At 39.2% G+C, this 24210-nt stretch overlaps 2 protein-coding genes across 2 annotated transcripts; both read left to right on the top strand.

Moving 5' to 3' along the window:
* The first annotated feature begins 1999 nt into the window (after positions 1 to 1999).
* Positions 2000 to 7996, top strand: gnl3l (guanine nucleotide binding protein-like 3 (nucleolar)-like). Its single transcript, XM_031733017.2, has 15 exons — positions 2000 to 2092; positions 2189 to 2232; positions 2823 to 2930; positions 3018 to 3134; positions 3218 to 3301; positions 4457 to 4592; positions 4666 to 4769; positions 4891 to 5035; positions 5222 to 5309; positions 5881 to 6058; positions 6171 to 6313; positions 6403 to 6539; positions 6680 to 6846; positions 6958 to 7129; positions 7898 to 7996. Exons 1-15 carry the CDS (start codon positions 2080 to 2082, stop codon positions 7960 to 7962), a joined length of 1701 nt encoding a protein of 566 aa, XP_031588877.1. The 5' UTR covers positions 2000 to 2079; the 3' UTR covers positions 7963 to 7996.
* A 479-nt stretch (positions 7997 to 8475) lies between these two features.
* On the top strand, positions 8476 to 18274 carry tfe3b (transcription factor binding to IGHM enhancer 3b). The gene is made up of 9 exons (XM_031733016.2): positions 8476 to 8608; positions 11857 to 12090; positions 12203 to 12427; positions 12899 to 12994; positions 13670 to 13781; positions 13890 to 13946; positions 14139 to 14214; positions 14365 to 14512; positions 16349 to 18274. Exons 2-9 carry the CDS (start codon positions 11890 to 11892, stop codon positions 16805 to 16807), a joined length of 1374 nt encoding a protein of 457 aa, XP_031588876.2. The 5' UTR covers positions 8476 to 8608; positions 11857 to 11889; the 3' UTR covers positions 16808 to 18274.
* The last annotated feature ends 5936 nt before the right edge of the window (positions 18275 to 24210 follow it).

Genomic DNA, 24210 nt, shown 5'->3' with positions numbered 1-24210 from the left:
GTCATGAGAATTTGCATAATTAAGATTAAGGAACTGACCTCCTAGCCTATTGTTCCTTCAGTGGGCTGGTTTCAGTCAGTATGCAAATGTACTGTTTATAAGATTGGAGACACCTGCAGTCAGCTGAGACTGAAGAAGTCACTTGGATGAGTGACGAAACGTTTCTCCCACAAAACGCTACGTCCAGATGAACAGAATCAACTTTTGGAGATTTACTTTCCTGGATGATTGAGAATGCATCAAGATACTGACTGAACAGTTTGAATTGCACCAGCCAACCCCACTAAAAAGTAGAGCAATTTCACAAAGAAAGACATTAGCAAATATTCTGCATTGGAAAAGAAGTAATAAAGTATTACCAAAGTAATACAATGTCTGACTGTGAATTAGTTCAGGTTTAAAAATGGCTTATAACACTGTTAATCTTCAGGTGGACACCTTCAACCCTCACATTCTGCTGTCAGGAGAATAAGACTACGATGTTCCCAAGAGCTTACAAAACACAGTGGACTACATTTGGGTTGTTTTCTTTTCTTTTAAAAATATTGTTGATGCTCCCAAACTGCTAGTTTAAATCAAGAAATTGCGGATGGATGGATTATGGATGGACTGACACTGATAATGTTTTTTTTTTTTTTTTTAAAAGAACAGATTGCGAACTCAGAGTTCTCTGCATGCTCCACCTTTCTCAGCTTCCATAGTCGTCCTCTTTCAAATCAGGCCATTTCTGGGGTTAAGATTGCGAGAGTTTGTTTTGATAACTTGAAAATATCATTATTGGCTATAATAGAAGTAAAATAATGTCTTTATCAGATATAATAACACTCTGGTAGTGTTTGTTGTTCATAAACAGAAAAAAATCATAATCTTTTATATTTCTCTGTTTTCTCCTCATGGTTTAAGAATTACAGTGTTCATTTATTATAAAGGCTTTTTATTAAACAGAAATTGTTAAACAGGAAGAAAAATTATTAGTTATTAAATAGTGGAAAGGGCAGGATTAAATAAGCTTGTGCTTTTTTTCTACTCCCTTTTGAGCTTGTTAGGTTATTTACTATAATTATTATTTTTTCTTATGTTTTGTTTGTTTGTTTAGGCTTCTTGCTTTTGTTGTTGTATTATTTTAACATGTTCAAAAATAAAGCCACATTGCATCTCAATAAGGAGAGATCGTTAGAAGGAACTGAACATGACTTATTGATGTACAGAAAGCACAAATGGAATCCCAGCTATAACAGGGATTGGGGCAAGAGCCCCGGAGTCTAGATACTGGTGGTAGAGATGAAGATGGAGGCTTGAATTGAGCCTGAGAATCAAGGGGGAGGTGGAGATAGGGAGCAGGTGGGATGCACGAAGGCGTCTGCAAGGGAGACTGACTGATGAGCAGTGAGATTTAAAGTACGCAGAGTGGAGGCTGGTTGGCTTACAAAGGCTGACTAGACCAGTGATGCCACAATGAGCTTGACAGCGTGGAAAGTGGAAGTGATGTAAAGCTTAGATTAGCCACAAAACACCTGGAAAGCAGACAGATATGTGACTGCAAATCTTCCGCACTGAACTTGTGCCAGAGACATTTCAGTGAAGACTCTTTACCAGATGCATTTGCGTGAAATGTTGTATAACCGACCTCAAAGTTATGCATTCTCTAGACCACTGTTTGAGCTGTCTCCTGGTTCCTGGTCTATACATTGTAATGACTTTGGAATTATGTTAGAATAAAAAAAAAACGAATGAGTGGAAAACAAAACTATGCTGTCCAAAACATATTCATGAGTTAAAATGCTTAGAACTAGACCCTGTCTCAGAAGTGCCTTTTTGTTATATCTTGGTTAGCCAAAAACATTTTCTGTTATAATTTGTGGATTATAATGCTAATTACAACATATTATTATAATAATATTATAACCCAAGCAATTTAATTCTCTATCTACGCTGTTAGTTACAACGTACTTTTATTTTTCTAAGCTTTTATTTCGACATTTAACCGGATGTTGTTGTTGACGTCATCGTGTGCGCATGTTCACCTCTTTGGGATGCCCTACACGTGAAGTCTGAGAAGAGCAAGGCCAGGGTGAAGTTATGTCCAAAGCTAGTAGGTATCCATCGGTTTTTAGTTGAAACTATTGACTCACTTAATACGTGACATGACATTTAAACGTCTTCGTTTTGTATTTTTTGCATTTAACAGAACAGAAACGAGCCAAACGACTCGGCTTCAGTGGGAAGTTTAAGGTGAGTGCTACAAGGCTAATGTTATCTGTCGCTAACTTATAATGCTAGCACAGTCAGTAACAGTTCGGTTGGTACTGAACTCCGTATGTAGTCGGTATCACACGTTTTTCATGTTTTCACCACACATTTAGGAAACATTTCATTATGACGCCAGGACAACCAAAAACATTGTAGGCACCACTGGAAGATCTATGACACTGTATAGCTTTCATTAGTCCCTCGGTTGGGAAAGTCACAGTAGCAGGTTTACAGCAGGAAAACGAATAGATATATGCAGGATAGCCTGTAACAACTGGACTATACGGTAATAAAAGTTAAATGTATACTACAAGATAGAAAAAATAAATACATAATACAAAAGATAGAGTGAAGCGGATTAGTCTATAGTGCATTGGTTGAATGCTATTAGCAAGACTGTGCATAGAGTATATTGTATTTGAGCTCATCAGTGGTAGTGATTTGTATCTTTACCATGGTTGGCTGCATTTATCATTCAGTGTAAACAAGCCAGTAAAATGAATGCTTTTGCTTTCAAGTGCTGTGCTGATGAGCTAAAATACATTACACCTTCCTGTGTGCTTATCCTACAGGCTAAAGATGGAAGAAAGGGGGATGCTTCAGGGCGGAGGAATACAGAACAGTCCCCTGCTCACAACGTCAAGGACGGCAGAAAACCAGAAGAAATCAGGAAAGAAAGGGTACGTCCCTTTGAAAGTCTTGGCTGTACCAGATTTGATGGCACATTGGTGAATCTCTCTCTCTCATGTCTTGTCTTACTTCATTAGCTTAAGGACCTTCAGGAGAAGCAGAAATTGTCTAGAGAACGAGAGCTTATGAAGAGGAGAAATTTGCAAACCTTCCAGAATGACATCCTTCAGCGACAAAGGGAGTTTGAGCAGAGGGTAAGCACGATACTTAGGAATCTAACTGCATACTTTACAGTTTGCTGCTGTGGTCATTACCATATTCTTCTTTGTCCTCACAGGAGACAGAGATGCAGAGTTTAGAAAAGCATGTCAACTTTGAAAATGAGAATTCGAGGAAAGCATATTACAGAGAATTTAAAAAGGTATTTAATTGCACCGCACACTGGCCTGTGTATGGACCACAACAACAATTCATCTTCTTATTTTAGATTAAATGAAAACTTGACGTTCTTTAAAATCACTCTGTACCATTCAGTATGTTATAGCCGACACGAGTAGTACATACTCGTGTCGGCTTGGCTCGACTCAACTCAGTTATTGGGGTTTTCCATTAGGTGGTAGTAGGGCTGCACAATTAATCGTTAGAAAATCGCGATCTCAATTCATACTTATGTGCGATCTCATTTCCAAATGACAACGATTACAAAAAAAAAAAAAAAAAGATGACGATTATACTGCTAAACGCTACACAGTGCCGTCCCACAACTATTTTTTCAAATGTTGCACTACCTGCTCTATACACGCAGTGTCGAGCAATGGTGGAGACGGAATTACAAGCAGTACAACATTTTGCGGCAACGACAAAATGTGAGACATTTATTGTTTTTATGTTCATTTATTGTTTTTATGTTCAGTCTCAACTGTTACGAAGTTGATGTGCAGTTAATAAGTGCAATAAATATTTATACTGGAAAAGAATCGTGAGAGAATCGTGATCTCAATTCTAAGCAAAAAAATCGTGATTCTCATTTTATGCAAAATCGTGCAGCCCTAGGTGGTAGTACCTGGTACCAGGTACTTAAACAGTAGTAGCTGGGTTGTTGGCCTGGCTTCCAAGAAAACTGAGGTGTGACATCAAAAGACTGCATGCCACTAAATTGGCTAATCAGAGGCATCACTTGAAGAGGCATGAAAGGGTCTCTTTCATAAAAATCATAGCTGCCAGTTTTGAAACTCGAAAATGAGGGAAATGGCTGTGCAAAAAAACAACACCATGATCACAGGGACTGACAAAACGACATAAACCAAGTAGGAGTTTTACTATCGTCCTTGAGGAGGTTCAGGAGTTTTACTTGACGTCCTGCTGTGTTGTGTTCGTATCACATACAAATGATGTCATGGGACTTTTGCTCCGTGTTGTTAAAATTACCACATGCACATTAGCTGGTACCCAGTTGTGATGGAAAATGACTAAACTTGAGTCAAGCCAAGTAGGTACTAGTGGAAAAGGGCTATTAGAAACATGATGGATGAGAGAGGAGTTGACATGAGTGTTATTTGACATTGTTTTTTTTAAGGTTGTGGAGGCCTCTGATGTGATTCTGGAGGTACTGGATGCGCGTGACCCTCTTGGCTGCAGATGTCCTCAGGTGGAGCAGGCGGTCATTCAGAGTGGAACGAACAAGAAGATAGTTTTAGTCCTCAATAAAATTGGTAAGAAGGCCACTAACATCGTACACATCTCATATGTTTATTAAAATAGTAAATGGTTTTACTTTGGTTCCAGATTTGGTGTCAAAAGAAATAGTGGAAAAGTGGATAAAGTATCTTAGAAATGAGTTCCCCACTGTGGCTTTTAAAGCATCTACTCAGCAGCAGACTAAGAACTTGGTGAGTAGTGAAGCAGTTATGCTCTAATTATCTAGAAATAAAGATTAAATCAAGGCTGTACTTTGTGTTTAAATGTGACTCCAGCATGAACTCTGCACATTATGTCTCCTGCAATGGGAAGAAACGTAGCAACGTTCCAGTGACACAAGCCACCACAGAGCTTCTCAGCACCAGTGCTTGTATTGGAGCAGACTGCTTGATGAAGCTACTGGGCAACTATTGCCGCAACCTGGATATAAAGACAGCCATCACTGTAGGTGTTGTAGGTAAGTGCCGTGCCCTGAAATACTGAGAGCACCAATAAGTCGGCTACAAACTTCAATCTATCTACACAAAATGTCTTCGGGGCCAGATTGAATCAAAGGTTACACACTGCTGTTTTTGTACCAGAATTTCTCCTTTTAAAGCAAGGTAGAGTAAATACAATTTTTTTTCGTTCCATTGTTTTGCAGGTTTTCCTAATGTTGGAAAGAGTAGTTTGATCAACAGTCTGAAACGAGCACGAGCATGTAATGTTGGAGCCACACCAGGTGTCACCAAGTAAGTACACATTAACATGCTCAACCTGCATGCCTACACTTGTTTTCTAGAGTTACTCTGTGACCCTGAAGTGTGAAATGATTTCCAGAAAATTAGAATTTTGGAAACTTTTTGATACTGGAATGTTTATTGAACCTTCTGACAATTTTTTTTAATATTAAGTTAATACATCTATTTTTTTAATTTTTGCATAATTTTTGGTACATCCAGCATTTTTGTGCAATTTTTTTTAATTATTTCATAATTCGTTTCCTGAAAAGTGAGTGAACATACCGGTATTACAGCTTTTGAACATTAATTAGCTTTCCTATTTGTGAAGTGGGTACTTGTTAAAAACAAGTCGCATTATGGTAATTAATTAATGTTCCAACTTCATCAGCTTAGCTATAAAAATAAAAAATAATTCCGTTTTTATACACACACACACTCACACTCGGGGATGCAACCTCCGTATAGTGAAAGCATACTTGGCAACTGTGCCAACTTTATATGTTCGTCTAACAAAACACCACAATTATGATGTGCATATTAATCCTGCCATGGTGTTCTTGATGTGTTTTCTGGATTTCAGGTGTCTTCAAGAGGTACATTTGGACAAACACATAAAGCTTCTGGACTGTCCCGGTATTGTCATGGCAACATCAACGACAGATGCCGCAATGATTCTTCGCAACTGTGTTAAAATCGAACAGCTCGTTGATCCCCTTCCGCCCGTGGAAGCCATCCTCAGAAGGTGCAACAAGGCACAAGTAGGTCATGCTACCTCTTTAGCAACCGTACTGAATGATAACACTGCAACTGTACTGAGTACTGAATAATAAGTAGTTCAGACAATGGCTTTGGGGTTTTTTGGAAACACAGATCATGGAGCACTACGGTGTCCCAGACTTTCATACAGCTCTGGAGTTCTTGGCATTGCTCGCCCGTCGCCAAGGCAAACTGAGGAAGGGGGGGCTGCCGGACACTGACAAGGCAGCCAAGAGTGTACTAATGGACTGGACCGGGTTGGTATAGCTTTTTAAAGTTCTAGAAATGATATTGAAGCAACGGCTCAGTTTAAGCACTGTTAAATTCATGAAGTTATGTTTCTTAGGGGAAGGATTAGTTACTTCACACACCCTCCAGAGACACACACTCTTCCTACACACGTCAGTGCTGAGATCGTTACAGAAATGGGGAAAGCCTTTGACTGGGACGAGTTGGAAAAGGGAAATCAGGAGGTTCTTGCAGGTAAGCAAGTTATAGTTAACAGTATCACAGTCAGGCAAATTAAATGAAACATGATGATACTGTAAAACCACATGCTTTGATCATGTAAACCTGTTCAGATTACTTTAGACTAAATGGTTTGTGCTTTCCACTGTGTCCAGAGTCATCTTGTCCTGACATTCAAATGGGATTCTGCATGGAAACCACTGGGATGACACAGGGAGGCCAGGGCGAGTTGCACTGTGATCTGGGCTTGGAAGGAGGATCAGTGGAAGCATCATCCTCGAAAGAGGAAACTGAATCTATGGAGGATGATCAGGATCCAGAGGTGAGAAGCAGCAGTAGCCTTAAATTGTGGCTGAATTATAGAATATGATGACTCTGAATGCTGTTATTCATCTCACTTTTTATTTCTGCTATTTTGTTCCACTCAAAACAGTTTGGACCAATGACAGTGGAAATAAAATCACAGAAAAAGACAGAGGTACCTGCGAAGGATGCTGCATCCAAGGCTCCGGATTTAAAGAATATCTTGAACGTGGACCCTCTGCTGCAGGGTCAGGCACTCCTGGCTGCGGGCAAGAAGAGGAAGAAACTACAGAAAAGAGCTGGTTTGTGCAATTATTCATCTCAGTGTAATACTAATACTCACATTTTAGATATTTTAGAACTGCTCCATAAATCCTGTTGACTACATTCAATTCACTAATATAATTCACATCCTTTTTAAAACACTGTGGAAGTAATGATTCATGGGTCTGTGTTGTGTCCTCTGGCACTGTTTCAGCATTGTTTATTGATGATTTTAACTGATAACTTATCGAGTGCACAGTAACACTTTGCACAGACTCAGATAAAAGCAGTAAAATTATTGAACCGTGCCTCACAGGACAGCTAAACAGTGATCAAAAATATGATAAGAAACCAGCTCACAGCTGTTCTACATTAGCTAAGTCAGTCATGATCACAACTCAAAGAAGTGTGTATTTCACTTAATGAAATTACTGTGTTTGTTTTGATATTAGCAACTTTCTTTCATAAACCATTGTAAGTAAAAAGTAGAAAGACATCCTGAGCTAAGATCAGAACAAATCTATTAAGCGAGTTGGATTTCGTCACAAAAATGTCGCTATACAGAGATAAAATTATTGATGTATTTGGAAAAGAAAACTCTGCTGCTAGCAGTTTGGTCAGCACAGAAAGTCATGGTATCAACCAGCTCCTCGGTTTTTGTCCAAAAGGTTGCTTGTATGTGATTTGTGACACTTTTAGAATTTTTGTTTATAAAATTTATTATAGAAATGATCTAGATTTTGCCCTAATGCTTTCTCCTGACTAACATTTTTTTAAATTGCAGTTTCTTTTTCTTTGCTCTGCAGACAAACTTGCCACCAAACTCTCGGACACATTGACATCTGCAATGGACTTCTCATTTTCAGAGTGAAATATTACCAAAATAAAATGATGAATTTAATGAATCCATTTTGGTGGTTTGTCTTTCTTTGACATGGCTATTATTGTTGTTGGGTTAAACATGTGCCACAGTGAACCTGAGAAAAATGTTTCTGAGGCCCTGAATACTTTCTTTGAAAGTTTAAGTTTTGGGTTTTTTTGTTTGTTTGTTTCTTTGTTTGTTTGTTTGTTTGGGGGTTTTTTTTTACGTTGTCTCTGGTAGATTAGATTCCTGTTCAGACACCGGGTATTATAAATATTGCGATTTGAATAGTAGTAGTAATATCATTGATGTAATACTTATACTAAGAATTACTTTACTTTTTTGAATAGCTAACCTCTGCGGAACTATTGATAGACTAACGTAGATTAAAATGTGTTACATTTATGAATTATAGTAGCACTTCAATACTATAATAAGAGGACACTTTATTCAAGATATCGTTTTGAAAATACAACTTTAAAATTAACAAGTTCCGGGTAAGTTGCGTAAGATGACGTAAGGCCGTGGGTCTGAGGTAAACAACGGTAGAGCGGAGGCTAGTGACTATCAAGTTTTCACGGATCTGAAGAAATGGCAAAGAAAGCGAAGGACTCAGTGGATGTGTGGCTGTAACTCCTCTTACACTAATCAGATAGTACGTATCTTTATTCTGAAATAAGGTATGTAGCTGTGTAGCGTTAGCTTGTCGCAATTAATGAGCGCTAGCTAGCTCAGATTCAACTTCCTATTTTTACTTGGCCGTCGAGGGGTCGTACGAGTACTGAAATAGTACTGCCTTCAGCTAAAATAGCAACCTTCTAACAAGTGGACTGTCATTGGATAGCTTCAGAGTAAATAGTATACGATGGAAATTCTAGCTGTTATTGCTTCTGCTCACATAACGTTGATCTGGGCCCGTTAGCAGCACTGAGCTGTCAAATGAACGCCGCCAATTCATGACGATAGAACCTAGCTCGCCAAAAATAGAAATTACGAAAAATGTGTAAAGTAAACAACAACCTCCCAACTGTCTGTCTAAATGGTTCCAGAGTTAACCCATTTAAATGATGTTGTTAAAAATGAATTGGATCTTTTATGTTGTCAGGGGGGGGATCTCTGTTAAGAAGGTAGGCGACCACTATTTAGCGGACATTTCAGTGTAACTTTATATAACCGAAACAAAAAGTAACACGGATATTTTGATATGATCTCTACAAACATCTAGGGAAGATCTATTGACATGTGGTTTTTTGTTACCTATGTGACAGGATTTTCGCGGAAACCTTGTTAGAGGAGACTGTTCATGAGCACGCTTGTGAAAAGTTAGCGCATTCGCACCATAACCACGCCGGCGTACGCCTGCCGTGCGGCGAGTAGGCGGGGTCTGCACTCAGTCCGCCTCGACCAAATTATCGATGTACACACTTCAAACAATAATGCAATCTTAAACTAATCACTACGCTCGCAGAAAATAGACAAAGGATGATCACGGGTATCTTTTTTTTTTTCCCCCATCTGTGATGTTTTTATCTTGTCAGTGAGTCATGACACACTGACAAGATAAAAACTGTTGAACTGTGACAGTTCAATGCCTCATAGTGACACCAACTCCCTTTGGTGTTCGTCTGCCTAAAAGTGATTTCCGGTATTTGCCAAAAAATGCCCGTATTTAAACTGCTGTAAATGATATGTTGGCCTATAATCTATGCAACATATGTCATATATATTAATCTTAATATATATGAGATATATTCTTAACTTTGAGCCACAAACAATATCCCCATCACCAGGTAGAAGCTGTAATGCAATCAGTTTTTGACAAAGTGACTTTTATGTATCATTTATCTATCAAACTAAACAGTCTCACTGTCATTAAAAAAATGTCTTTTTAAAGAGTGATCTGAGCCAGAGAGTATCAAAAAAAATGTAACAATATAACATAACAAAACATTTTTTAATTTTAATTTTTTTTTTAGAATGACATTTTGTTAACTTTTGTCTGTTTTTGTTTTATACCTGGTCATCCCCAGTGTGAAGCACTTTGTGATCTTTTATTTAGAAAGGTGCTGTATACATAAAATTTTACTTACTTACTTAGTGTAATATTTCTGCTAATTTTCATCAGAATATTAAAATGTCTGTTTCTGTAAACATATTTTAAGTGGCCAAATTCACAAAGTAACTTGCAAAAGAGGTAATTTCTTTATTATATATACACCCACTCCATAACTCATGTTGTTTACAGTAATTCCACTAATATAAGCATAGACATCATGATCAATTGTGGGTTAACAACACTCTTGGGACACTCCCAATAGGGTTTAAAAATCTGGGATTTTCCACCAGTTTCTCTTAGAACTGAAGAAGCTTGTCGGATGAGAGGTGAAACATCTTCAAGAAATTTAAAGAAGTCCAGTCACTTTTCTTTCCGAGCTCCTTACAAAGAAATGACACATAAAACATGCATAGAAACATCGGAAATTTTTTGGCAGATGATCACTTTTTGGCATAACGCCCAGCTGATGTTTTTCCTTTTCTGACAAATCACTTCTCTTGTATGGAATTACTAAGGTTTCAGAATTTTCTGCAAAATATCTGTGTGAGCGTGGTGTAATACAATATCAATCCATCTACGTTTAATTCAATTTGTTTAAAAAATAATAATTCTGAAGTATTCAGATGTGCGAAAAATTGTGTATTAATATATGTAAATATATATATATATATATATATATATATATATATATATATACATATACATATATATATATATGCCAACTTGGTCTAATACAAGGTGCTGGAGGTGTAAACAGATACACACATTTGCAGATCTGCTGTGGCTGAAGTGCAACAAAGAAATGTAAGCAGCAGACGAGTTGGCCCTTTTAAGTTGTCTCCAGTTCTTGGGCCAAACTACTTTGTCTTTTCAGCCATTAATATTTATATGTGAACTTATATGCACACACATACTTTAAATGCACTTCAACAGTTTTCTGTACACTTTTAAGCATGCACTTGGAGAGCCCTTAACAAATGTACAAATCTTTGTGCAAAAACGGGCTGAGATACAGTTACACAATTCTTCACATTCGTAAATAAATCTGTTGCAATAGTAACCTTGTAATGCTCATTGGGACTGCTGAGCATGGTTGAAACAAGATCTATTTGAGTCTCCTGTGTCTCTGAGTAACAGATAAAACTGGAGCGGACATAACAGAAGGTATATATTAAAAAAAAGGGGGAAGTGAAAATGAGAATAAAGAAGTCAGGGCTTGAAGAAGCTTTAAAGGCAGCAGATTACAGAAACTAGATTTGTATAAGTACTATTGTAACTAAGTAACAGTCCCACTACTACTTCAAGATCTTAACGTATTTTAAATAACTTTTTTGGTACTAAAACAACACTTAAGCATATTACCAGTGTTATCAAGCACAAGAATAATCTCAGATGATTTCATGTGTGTCATTATCAGTAAAATCTTGTTCTGCAATCAGCTGAAAGTAATGTATCAAATTACGAGAAGTTCAAACAGTGTGAAACCGGTTGGATTAACGCTGTTTTTGATGTGATTAACTTGATTGAAAACCAACAGGTTTCGGGGGTGTTGCAGTCTTAATAATGGTGTTGATTTATTTGGCATTTCAAAGTAATTTGTTAACATTTTTAATGAAAACGGTTTTGTTAAGTTGTACAAATATGTGTTGAATTGTACAGGTCATATCACAAACTTCTGATGGCTTTGGAACTTAATTACTCAGATTATTTCAAACCAAACTAAGGTTTTTCTATGTAAATTTATTTTAGACATGGAAGTGACATCTGGAATTCTCATCAGAATATTAAAGTGTGTGATTCTGATTTGTGGATTGAGTGGTGTAATAATATCACATGCCGTCCTACAGGTCCATCCCTAGATCCTTGGATCCGTCTCAGCCATGTCGTCACGTGTGTTGCTGCGGCAGCAGCTGATGCGGGAACAAGCCCAGGAGCAGGAGAGACGCGAGGCTCTTGTTCAGCAGCAACAGGCATCTGCCTCTCAGCTTCGGGCCCCCAACTCAACTCCAGCTATCTCTGTCACTCTGCCACCTAATGCTGCCCGCCCCCCTCCAGCACAGGTGCCCGTGGAGGTGCTGAAAGTAAGAGCGACTTGTTTTGTTTTAAATATTTAGCGCTGTGTGTGTGTGTGTGTGTGTGTGTGTGTGTGTGTATGTCAGACCACCAGCCCCTAACAGCTGTTTGAATGATCAGGTGCAGACCCACTTGGAGAACCCCACCAAGTACCACATCCAGCAGGCACAGAGGCAGCAGGTGAAGCAGTACCTCTCCACCACTCTGGGAAACAAGGCGATTCCTCAGACCTTGTCTCTGTCCCCCGCCCCCCAGTCCAGTTCTGCCCCAGAAGTGGCCCCTACTGCCAGCAGCGCCCCTAATAGTCCTATGGCGCTGCTCAACATCGGCTCCAACAAGGAAGAAGTAAGGGGAATTCCAACATTGATACCAGTAGTTAAATTTCCTGTGTGCGAGTTTCATTTGATGATACAGCAGATTACATAACCTTTTCAGTAGTTTCCTTTTTGCAAATTTCCAGCACATTTTTGTGGGGAAGTTGAATATCTGTTGCTCTCTTCTTGCTCAATTACCTTGTGTTTGCTCTGTAACAACATGCCTGAAGGTCCCACTGTGAGGATGCATGCCCCTTGTTGTCATACTCCTGTTGGCCTTTCGTCACAAAAAGATGTTAAATACTGCACCAGCAGAATAACCGTGCCAGCACGTCTCATGCACGCATCACTGTCTTCCAAATTAGGCCTCTTTAAAGCTCTCACATTGGGCTCAGATGTTTAGTGTTGCCACCTGGATTGTTTTTATACAGTGTAAATACATATTCAGTACTATCACACCGTTTACCTTCTGCCACGTTTGTCTCATTGTCTGTTTTTCTAGATTGACGATGTGATCGATGACATCATTAGCCTTGAATCCAGTTTTAATGACGACATCATTACGTTGATAGACTCAGGTCTTCAGCTGCCTAGCACGGTATGAAGAACTATGTATTTATTGTTCTCTCCTGAACTTCCTTTTTGAAGGTTCCTCTCTGTTTTAGAGGTGGTTCTTTAATAGTGCAGTAACAGAATAACGCAGACAGCTCCGAGTGAGTACGCTCTGTGAATGGGCGGTCTCTTTCATGTGTGGAATTCTGAAAGTTGTAAGAGCAAATATACACTTCTGGCACTCAGTTACCATTCGTCACAGAAGTGTTTCATGGGCGGGGTAAAGCTATCAGTGGATGCAAGACAAAAAGAAGTGAGACAAAGTCATAAAAAGTATACGGCCAGGTCAAGAAGTAATCTGCAGGGAAGAAACAGGTTGCCAAAATTTCTCCACAAAGCAAAAAATGAGGATTATGGTGATGATTTTGGAGGGCAAGAAAAAGAAGCAGACTGAGGTAAAAAGGCTTTTTCTGATTTTTGAATGGCACTGGGTAGTCTTCATCTTTGATATGCAATAGAATATGAATGGTGGGGTTTTTCTTTGCTGTTATTATGTAGCAGCCGTTTCTTTTTGATAGCATCTGTCTGATCCACAGAAACCTGCTTTGAGTCTATTTTGAACTCAAAGAACCGGTTGCTCTAAATTAAAGCAGCAGCATTTGCTTCAGAGTAGTCAGGTACTATTTAAGACCTATATTGGAACATGTTGTTTGTTGTGCAGCTCCCAGGAAACCTCTTGGATGTGTACCATAGCCCGGGAATGGCAGCGCCTACTCTTACTGTCAGCAACTCCTGCCCTGCTGATCTTCCAAAAATTAAAAGGGAAATTACTGGTATAGTAACTTCCTTTTATAAACACGTGTCTTGTTTCATTTATTTATTTATTTTTTAATAAACAGTTTAGCTTTTCATAACATGAACGCTAACATTTTGTCTTTCAGATGCAGATGCCAAAGCAATAATAAAAGAAAGGCAGAAGAAAGACAACCATAACCTCAGTAAATCAAACCTTTGTTTAAAATCTTTTTTTTTTACTTCTTGTTTGAATATGAGTACAATAAAAATATAGACCGCAATGCAGATTCAGAACCACAACATCCTATTTACTTATTCGTGCACTTCTGCTTAATACCAGCTGATTGTTGGAGGTAACTTCGTGTGCCTTTGCTTCCTCTCTTTGTTGGTTGCAGTTGAGAGGAGGCGTCGGTTCAACATCAATGACCGCATAAAGGAGTTGGGCACTTTGATACCCAAGTCATCAGACCCGTAAGTGGGATATTCATTTTCCACTGCTAACATGAAGTTACACTGTTTGAACTTTAATGCCAGGGGGCCACGCATGCGGCGTATAAATCATGATCTTGTCCTCTGCTTCTGTTGTCTTTCCTGTCTTCACTGACATCGCAACAATGACAGAGAGATGCGCTGGAATAAAGGTACCATTCTCAAGGCTTCTGTAGACTACATCAGGAAACTGCAGAAGGAGCAGCAGAGAGCCAAGGATGTTGAGATGAGGCAGAAGAAGCTGGAGCAAGCCAACCACTCCTTAATGTTACGCATCCAGGTCAGTGTTCAGTTCAGTTTTATTTATGTAGCGCTGTTTCACAGGAATGGTCATCTCAAAGTGTGTTTTGTTGTAAGGTGATGACATTAGTGAGAGAATCCTGACAATCGGATGAGGCTGTATGAAAAGGCTCCATTTTAACAGGAAGAGATCTCTAACAGAACCAGACTTGGCAATGGGCAGCCATCTGCCATGACTGGATTGCGGTCATGGCTTTGTTGGGTTGATGTGGTGGGTTTGCAGTGAGGTCATGATATGGCTTGATCTTCAAGGGCTTGCCAACTGTGGATTTTACAGCCATTAAAAGAAATATCTACTATGGACATATATGATCTCTTGATTTCCATCAGCTGAAGGCTTTTCAGGGAGCTTTTAGAACAGCCTTATAATAAGTAATAGTAATAATAATAATACATTTTATTTGAAAGCGCCTTTCAAAACACTCAAGGTCGCTGTACACAGTAGAGTAAAAAGCAAGATAAAAGCAAGGAGTTTACACAATCATAAAAGCATAAGACATAAACAAATTTAAAATAGCCAAATGGAGAGGTTATGTGGGATAAGCTATTTTGAACAAGTGGGTTTTGAGTTGGGACTTAAAGAGAGAGAAGGAAGAGATATTTCTTAAATCAGGAGGTAGGGAATTCCAGAGTCGTGGAGCAGAGCAGCTGAAAGCCCTGCTCCCCATGGTGACAAGACGGGGGGAGGGGACGGAGAGTGAAAGGGAAGAAGAAGATCTGAGACAATGAGATGGGGCGGTGATGTTAACCAGATCAGAGAGATATGGAGGAGAGAGATGATGAATAGCTTTAAATGTGTACAAGAGTATTTTGAAATTGATACGATATTTGACCGGGAGCCAATGAAGCTGCTGCAGGACAGGAGTGATGTGGTGGACAGAAGGGGTCCTGGTGATGATACGGGCAGCAGAATTCTGGATGCGTTGAAGCTTGTGGATGGATTTTTGAGTAAGACCAAAAAGAAGTGAATTACAATAATCAATCCGGGAAGTAACAAGGCTATGGACAAGAATGGCAGTGGCATGTGAGGTGAGAAAAGGACGGAGACGATTAATGTTGCGCAATTGAAAATATGCAGACCGAGTAACATTATTAATGTGTGAATTGAAAGATAGAGTACTGTCGAGGATGACACCCAAACTTTTCACAGAGGAAGAAACGAAGTAATCAAATAGTGCATCTTAGAAGCTTTTATATGAACAAGTATTTCAGCATCACTCTGAAAAAGAATGTCTCTGATTTACTCGGCAGAGAAAATAAGGCTTTCTTAATTTACAGAAATGTAAGCAGGGCGTGAACTGTTTGTCTTCATAAATGTAGTGACTTCCACGTCCTTGGCCCTGCTTTGCTGTTGTCTTTTCACTCATATTTTTTTCTAAACAAAGAAGGTCTTTGTCTTGCTGAAGAAATGTCTGTGTAACTGTCGTCACTACTGTAATACATACAGTAAGTTTGTGAAGTGTCTGCACTCGTCCTGTTGGTTTACTCAGACATAAAGTTTGCACAAAATAGGTGAAATCCACAAAAAGTTATGTTTGCTTTATTTAGTTCTCAACTATTTATTTTTCTTCCTTATTGCAAATTTGGATCACCAAAAGTTCAGACTTGCTTTGTTCCATTTGTGTTTCATCTTATTTAGACAGCAATATTTTTTTAAACTGTGTTTTTTGGGTGTAAGGTTTAACACGTGGAATGAATTTTTCAATGCAAAAACAAAAAAAGGAGCTATGCAATATAGGTGTGCAATAGATTATGCAATATTGACATGAGTGATTTCTGGCCATCTGATTAGAAAACATGCTGTTCTTGTTTTCAGGAACTGGAAATGCAGGCACGGCTTCACGGCCTCGCATCCTCCAACAACATTTCTGCTCTGAGCTCCGACCCCTCCCTGCTCCAGCAGCAGTCCACAGTTCCACAGAGCAGCCAGTCTCTGGCTCCCAACACGGGAGGAGCCTCCAACCAGAACCTCCTCGGTCCGGTAGCCATTGGACAACCTTTGCCTGCCTCCTTCCTGTCCCCGCCCTCCTCAGACTCTCCCGCCGGACTCACCATAAGTAGTCCGCTGGACCTGGGCAGCCTGAGCTTTGCTGAGCTCGATGACCCCCCGGCCTCCGCCCTCTACTCCGATATGGGTTTGGGAGACATACTTATGGATGACGGGTGCACTCTGTCTCCAGAGAGGATTGGCGAGCCGCTGTTTTCTCCTTTGTCACCGGGTGCCTCTAAAACCAGCAGTCGCAGGAGCAGCCTTGAGATGGACGAGGACTTGTGATGATTTGCCTGTGGTCAGAGACTCTGTAGGGACAAGAATGTCGGGAAGTGCAGTTTATCCTTAAATAACTATAGCTATTTATAGAACTGCACAATTGAACTTTAAATAGTCAAATTTAACTATAATTATGAACAAAACTAACACCAGAAGACAGCAAATTTTAATTTTTCTTTGTTTGTTTGTTTGTTTTTTGCTATACAAATTCATTATTATTGTTCCTGTTTGGAGCCAGTCAGACATCAGATGATTATGTCTGAGTTTCTGAATGCAATCTTAGTATAAAATGCAATATTGTACAATAGGGGCATGGACCTAGCATTAAGAAATATTACATTCTTAAATAGTTGTTAAGATTTCTTCAGAGATTTTAAGAGGGATATAAGGTTTGCTTGAATTTATTATATGCATATTTGTAGGGAAGAAAGCTGTGAGGTTTCTTTTTCGTGACAGGACATGTTTGGCACAACTAACTTGTCAAGAGATGCCAATATATAGCATATATTTTGTGTGTGTGTGTGTGTGTTTTTGTTTTTTGTTTTTCTTCAAACTGACTGGAATCAGGGTTTGTTAAAAGCAGTTGCATGCTCCTGCGTGTTGGGTTGTATCACCAGCAACTACAGAAGGGATCGCTGTAAAAAAGTGAATTGGCACATTGTGTAGTAGTTACAGCACATTGTAAATAAGAGTCTTTTATTTTGAGCAAGTTCTTTGCACCTTATTTTATTGTAGTCTATGCATTTTAAGAAAGCTTGTGTCTGTTTTTATTACTACTACATACAGCGGACAGCTAAGGCCCAGGCCGCATGTATTTGTAATAAAACCTTAAAGGCGGTGAAAAAAAATCACTTGCTGCTGCAGCTAGTTAGCCAAAGCAGGATTTCTTCCAGAGTAGCTACAAATTACAAATCAGCATTTTTTTATATATATATACATATATGTGTATATATATATATATATATATCTATATATATATATTTTTTTTTTTTTTTGAATATATTCACTCAGTCAGTGGGAATGCAGAACAATTTTCTCCTTTTACAAAAGTACTGTAGTTCATTACATTTTTTTTTATACCTGATCATTTGATAAGTAGTTTCTGCAGACTAATGTGTGTTGTCAGTTTGTCTCCATTAACCTTTGTGATCACTGAATAATTTTTTTAACCAGTTAGCATGTTCTAATAAATATGTGGGGTGTGTTTTTTGTTGTTTTTTTGGATGATGAAAAGTGATATAATCTAATAATGGATTCCTGCTCATTGTAGTCTGAATTCAGTTGGCTCAGACCTCCTTTTTTTTTTTTTTTTAAACCAACCACTAGTCTCACTTCTGTTATAACAATATATGATGTTTTATTGAATGAAATCTCAATGCAATTATTATTCCATTAAATAGTCACAAATGTTAGGTTTTTTTCATCACATGCTTACTGAACCTTGTGTACAGTTAATGAATGTGTGTTTGAGTATTTTTTTGTTTGTTTTTTCTAACACTGATGCACTGTTTTTAGTTAAAACAGCCAAAAACATATTTAAATCATAGCTTTGAGTGGCATTGATTGGTGGTTACAATTATTTTTTAAGCTCTCCACTGATCGCTCAGAGCGTTGGAGGTACCTTTCAGCTTAAAGCAGCTCCACTCCATCACTCAGCGTTGCTCGTCGTGTTCCGTAAATCACAGAGTAGAACTTCTGTACTTTTTAGCTTTTACTCTTCTCCACAATATTAACCCTGTCTTAACCAGGCATATACACAGTGACTCATACTCACACTGACTGTTAACTACAAACCAATATGTCTTGTCACTGCAATTTGGCTTTGAGAAGATTTTTAACAAATAAATGATTGCCATCGGTTTGTGTGTGGATGTGCCTTATTTTCTGGCAGTAGGCGTCAGTGGTAAAGCATCTGAGAGATTTCCATAGCGAGGTCCAGGCATTCTGTAGCGTGGAGGCACAAGTCGCACAGTGGACAGTCGCTCTGGAAACAGCGAGAAACACCCAGACACCCGCACAGGTTGCAGTGGTGCATCACATGCAGGAGAGGCTCGCAGTCGTAGAAGGACGAGCAAAGCCACCAGGCGCACCCGTTAAACCCCCTCAGCGTGGACAGGAGGCAGTCCAGGGGGTGGCAGAAGAGGCAGGCCATGAGGATCGCAGCACAAAGGTCTCCCATAGAAGAGAAGAGAAGGGTTAGTGAGGAAAGATGCAGAAAGAAAACAGATATATGGGAACAATGAGATGAAATAGGATTTCACTAAAGTCTATTGTCCTTACCCTCTGCGCCTGGGTCGGTGTGAGCAGAAGTGGTTTTAAGGCTTTCTTGGCTCTTGCCCTTTGGTTTGGGTGGATGGCTCAATTCATGGACTGTGCTGACCTCCAGAGAGGACGGCAGCAGGGCACTGCGAGGTTTTGGCTGCTCCTTTTCCACAGATTGTGGACTGCAGTTAGGTACTGCTCTGGTCACTCCTGACTTTGGTATATTTTGCATGTTTTTGGGAGCTTCTGTGTGAGACAGAAGAAATTTGTTGTGGAAACATTTTTCAGAGGAGAAAATTACAAGTAAAGAACTCACAGGTCAGCGTACCTACTGTTCTATGGGGGAAGACATTCGCAGAGAGGTCCACTGAAGATAGTTCAGTGTCCTCAGTGGAAATCTGCTCTGAAAAACTATTGACTTCAGTCAAAGATTCTGAAAGCGCAGAAACAAGGAGAAATCAGGGTACTAAGCATATGTGTTTTCATTAATACGTGTTTCATGTGAGCATACCTGTAAGGTCTGCAGTGGAATCACGTGTAACAGGCAACTTTGAAGTAGCAGGTAGTGGATCGTGGACCGCTGCTTTGTCAGCATTTCTATCGTACGCTTTTTCAGTCGTATCTGCAGAACTGAGCATGTCATCCATCGTGGCAATCACCTGAATATGTCATCTGCCTCTGTCTTTGTAAAATATGGAAAACAACATTTAAATTACATATTTAATTAAAGATTATAGCAGTGAATATTATGTTTTGATCACTTCTCCTCTTAAACTGGAATAGATGACTTTGTAATGCTGTAATGAAAAGCCATTGCCATCATTTTGTGCCACTACCAGAGAGCCAGAGTCTCTGGCTGAGGTTTTGTAGCTGTCAGTAATGAGTGGACATCTTGGGAAGTTAATCTATTATTTATCTCCATTTTAGATACATTTATAATGTAGATGAAAGCTAGTACACTCATATCCTGACAGCAATATGAGGAAGTGAGATCTTGAGTTTGCACTCATTAAAAATTAATTTCTTGAAGTAGTACTTACCTTCTTTGACATTTTTCATACAGAACATTTTATCCACATTTCTGCTTTTTGATGAAATTTATGAGAGAGACAATCTACAAGGTAAGGTAAGGGGGCGCGAGAATAAATCAAAAACAATGTAGTACCAAAAGTAACATATTTAGATTCGGCATATTTAATAAATTTGAAGGTTTGTAGTCACAAGCCATAAATACTTGAACACTGTGCTTTGGAAATATATCAGCATCTACAAAGTCTGTCCAGTTTATCTCTCCTTATTAGCTTCATAGGAAACAAGGCATACTTACATTTCACAGCATTTTGTAGAGGACAATCCAATACGCAGCCTTAATCACATCTCTCAGTGGTGGAGGTGTAACTGCTGCCATGGTCGTGCACGATCTCTCTCTCTCTCTCTCTCTCTCTCTCTCTCTTTCCCTCTCTGTGAGTGTGTTTGTGTCGGGTGAGTCGGTGAGACGGACCGAAAATGTAATATATTTGCTTTTGTAAATAACTTTTTACGTCCTACCTAATATTAGTGGTACTTTTATACTACTGTAGTGCCTACATTTACTATTAATAAGCACATCTTAACAAGAAATTGTGAAGCCATATTATTGTGTCAGCCTATCAGTGACTAAATGGTGTGTCAACCAATGACTGAATACATATATATCTCAAAAGAAAGAACAAAAACTCAAAGTTTAACACTTGATAGGAAAAGACACACTGCTGGAACATGTTATCATTAGCAGGGATCGTGTTAAGGAATGCAAACAAGGAAAAGAAGAAGCTGAAGTATGCCAACTTACTCAGGTACTGGACAAAAAGTCAGGGGCAAAAGGTTTGATGGAGTGATGACTCCAAATTTAGTCTAAATCATCATCATCATATGCAGAGGAGGTCAGGAGAGCGCTACAGCAGTGAGTGTCTACAGTCGTCTATAAAACATATTGGAGGCTCAAACCAACTGTCAAGCATGCTGGTTTAAGGGTGGTGATTTGAGCTTGTTCTGCAGCCACAAGAGATAGTCACCTTGCAGCTGACAAACTCCTCTGTATGCCAAAGTTTTCTAGAGTCAAATGTGAGGCCGTCTGTCCGACAGCTAAAGCTTCTCCTAAATTAGGCCATGCAACAGGATAATGACCCCAAATACAGCAGCAAATCTACAGCATGGAAGCCCAGACCTCAATCTGACTGAAATGCTGTGTATAAAGGAATGCTTGCAATGCTTGAATTGAAGCAGCAGAAGTTACTGCTGCTAACTGCTGGTTCTGTAAACTACTCAAACATAGAATGATTGCGATATCGAACTAAAACAAATGCCTGAATCCTAAATTGTGGATATCCTATTGTGGTGATCTGAAATGTAACACTAAATGTGATTCAGAAAGTTTTCCTTTGTATATATTACTTTGCATCCAGTGGTTAATATATACTAAAGAGTATATATTTTCATTATAGTCAACAAAAATTGGGACTAAAATCTGGATTTAGATGCATGGAAACCTCTTGTTTATTTTGTGCCATGTACTGTCACATATGCTAAGCCTAATTACACAATGATTGCCTGAGCCTATTCTTGTTAAATGATGAAAAACTCAAAGGGCACATTTCAGCAGTGGATCTGTGTGAAATCAGCAACTTGCAAAACTAAATCAAAATGTGGACTATTGATTCTAAAAACAGAAATCGCGATAAAGTTCAACATTCACTAAAACCGCAATTCAATCATCTGAGAATCTTTACTCATGAAATTATAACGGTTAGATGAATTTATATGCAGTGATTTACTGATCAATGATCAAAGGGGAGATTTATGCCACAAAGATTGTCATGAAAAGTAGGGGGCATCTGATCTCCTGTAACCTGTTGAGCTAAGCTGTCTTTCCAGCTCCGCCCTCTGATTTAAAAAACTTATGTTGTCAAAGTTATTTGATTGCAAATGTATTTTGGAAATCTCGCCGTACATTTTTCAATGTCAGCAGTGTGAAAACCTGCACTGATCTGACCTAATTTCTTCCTCCTCTGATTCCTGACCTTGGAAGGAGAGAAATATATTTTGTTTTGTTTTGTTTGTCTTCTTGTTTTATTTAATTCCTTGTGGGATTTGGATCCAACAAGTAAAGTATGCATATTATGCACACACACAAACACACATGCAGCTATTACCCATTTCTTGTATTCTTGAATAAAGACATTGATGTGACACATTTAAAATGCAGCCAATTGTTTTTATTGTTATATTATTAAGAAAAAAAAAGGTGGGGGTGGTGGGGGGAGAAAGGAGTAAAGGGGAAGAAAGGAGGTAAAGAGATAGAGGAGAGAAAACCCCAACAATCCCCTCTGAGCAAGCACTAGGCGACAGTGGATAGGAAAAACTCCCTTTAAAGGAAGAAACCTATGACAGAACCAGGCTCTAGAGGGGGCAGTCAACTGTCGGGACTGGTTGGGGATGAGTGTGAAAAAGGGGAGAGGTGTTAGTAATTAAAGGGGAGGGGGATTAAGTTGGAACGGAGGTGGAGGAAGACGAGGTGACATCGGCAGCAGTGAAAGAAGGAGTGTCCCTCCTCCGGAAGAAGCGGAAGAAGCGTCTTTTCTTCTTCTCCAGATGCTTTTCTATGAGCACTTTTTTCTCGAGGATGAGGATTTTCAACTCCTCGATTGTTTCGGTATTTTGCTGCTCCAGTTTATTGCATTTTTTCTCCACTTCTTCTAATTCAGCTTGTTTGTCTTCCAACCTTTCTTTCAGTACTTTAGATGTTGCCTCCTGTTTTTGCAGTTTTTCATTTTCTCCTTCCAGCTCAGTTACTTTGTACTTCATTTTGTTATGAAGTTCTTGCAGCTCTTGATACTTCTGCAGTGTCTCATCGAACTTTACCTGCAGCATCCTGTCTTTTCCTCCATGTGCTGGAGTTGGCACTCCATGTCTCCCTGCTTTCTGTCCAGCTGCTTTTTCTCTTGGAGGATTTCTTTATTTTGTCGCAGAGCTTCATCAAGCTTTCCTTGCAAGCTTTCATTTTGTTGCTCGATGCTCTGAAGCTTGCAATCCATTTCCTTTTGTTTGATCTCTTGTTCCCTTTTCTCTTGAAGAAGCTTCTCATTTGCTTGCAGTGTGTCACCAAGCCTTTTTTTCTCGATACTGTACATTAACTCCATGTCTAGGAGATTGCGGTCCATCCCTCTCTTCTTCATGTCCTCATGTTTCTTCCCTTGGACAAGTTTTTTATTTTGTCGCAGAGCTTCATCAAGCTTTCCTTGCAAGCTTTCATTGTGTTGCTTGATGCTCTGAAGCTTCCGATCCATTTCTTTTTGTTTGATCTCCTGTTGCCTTTTCTCTTGTAGAAGCTTTTCATTTGCTTGCAGTGTGTCATCAAGCCTTTTTTTCTCTATACTGTACATTAACTCCACGTCTAGGAGATTGCGGTCCATCCCTCTCTTCTTCATGTCCTCATGTTTCTTCTCTTGGACGAGTTTTTTATTTTGTCGCAGAGCTTGATCAAGCTTTCCTTGAAGCTCCTGGTTCTTTTTGTCCATGTCCCGGAGATCCTGTTGTTTCTCCTCAATAATAGCTTCCTTTTCTTGAAGCTGGTAGGACAACTTTTTAATTCAGCCCTGTTTCTCTCATTTTCCTCCATCAATAACTTAACCTTCTCTGCGTTCGTGAGCATTTCATCCTCCATTTCTTCCAAGCGCTTTTCCTCTATTTCTACTTGGTCACACCAAGGAAGAGAGGAGAGGTAAGGGTCTAGTGGCTGATCCCAGGGAAGAGCGTAGGGGTCAACTTCTTGTCCCTTTGGATCTTCTGTTTGAGACATGTTGAGTCTGGAAACAGTGACTATGCAAAGGATCCAAATATTTCAAAAGGCTTTTCTGGCGAACGGTTCAATGCTGCAAAGATTGCTGCGAGAAACGGACTAAAAGTCATTGCGTTTCACCGCTATTTATGGGTTTTAAGGATCAAAGGACCAAAGGATCAAAGTGGTGGTAAGATTCTACATGTGTGTGACGTCATGATTCTGTAAGGCAATGAGGTTGTCACATGATATTTTTGGAGGAGGGCATTTTTCAACTTGGACAAATTATCAGTAAAGTTTCAATCTCTGTTATTTTCCCCCAAAAACGTGT

This window comes from Oreochromis aureus, linkage group 5 (genome assembly GCF_013358895.1).
Source record: "Oreochromis aureus strain Israel breed Guangdong linkage group 5, ZZ_aureus, whole genome shotgun sequence".
Taxonomy (NCBI): Eukaryota; Metazoa; Chordata; class Actinopteri; order Cichliformes; family Cichlidae; genus Oreochromis; species Oreochromis aureus.
Note: the sequence above shows the minus strand (reverse complement) of the source record. Positions and strands in the feature narration are given on the sequence as shown.

Coding starts and splice junctions, on each gene's coding strand:
- tfe3b (XM_031733016.2), top strand. CDS start 11,890: ATGTCGTCACGTGTGTTGCTGCGGCAGCAGCTGATGCGGGAACAAGCC. Junction 12,091..12,202: donor TGCCCGTGGAGGTGCTGAAA/GTAAGAGCGACT, acceptor TTGAATGATCAG/GTGCAGACCCACTTGGAGAA. Junction 12,995..13,669: donor GTCTTCAGCTGCCTAGCACG/GTATGAAGAACT, acceptor TTTGTTGTGCAG/CTCCCAGGAAACCTCTTGGA.
- gnl3l (XM_031733017.2), top strand. Junction 6,314..6,402: donor GTACTAATGGACTGGACCGG/GTTGGTATAGCT, acceptor TATGTTTCTTAG/GGGAAGGATTAGTTACTTCA. Junction 6,847..6,957: donor AGGATGATCAGGATCCAGAG/GTGAGAAGCAGC, acceptor CACTCAAAACAG/TTTGGACCAATGACAGTGGA.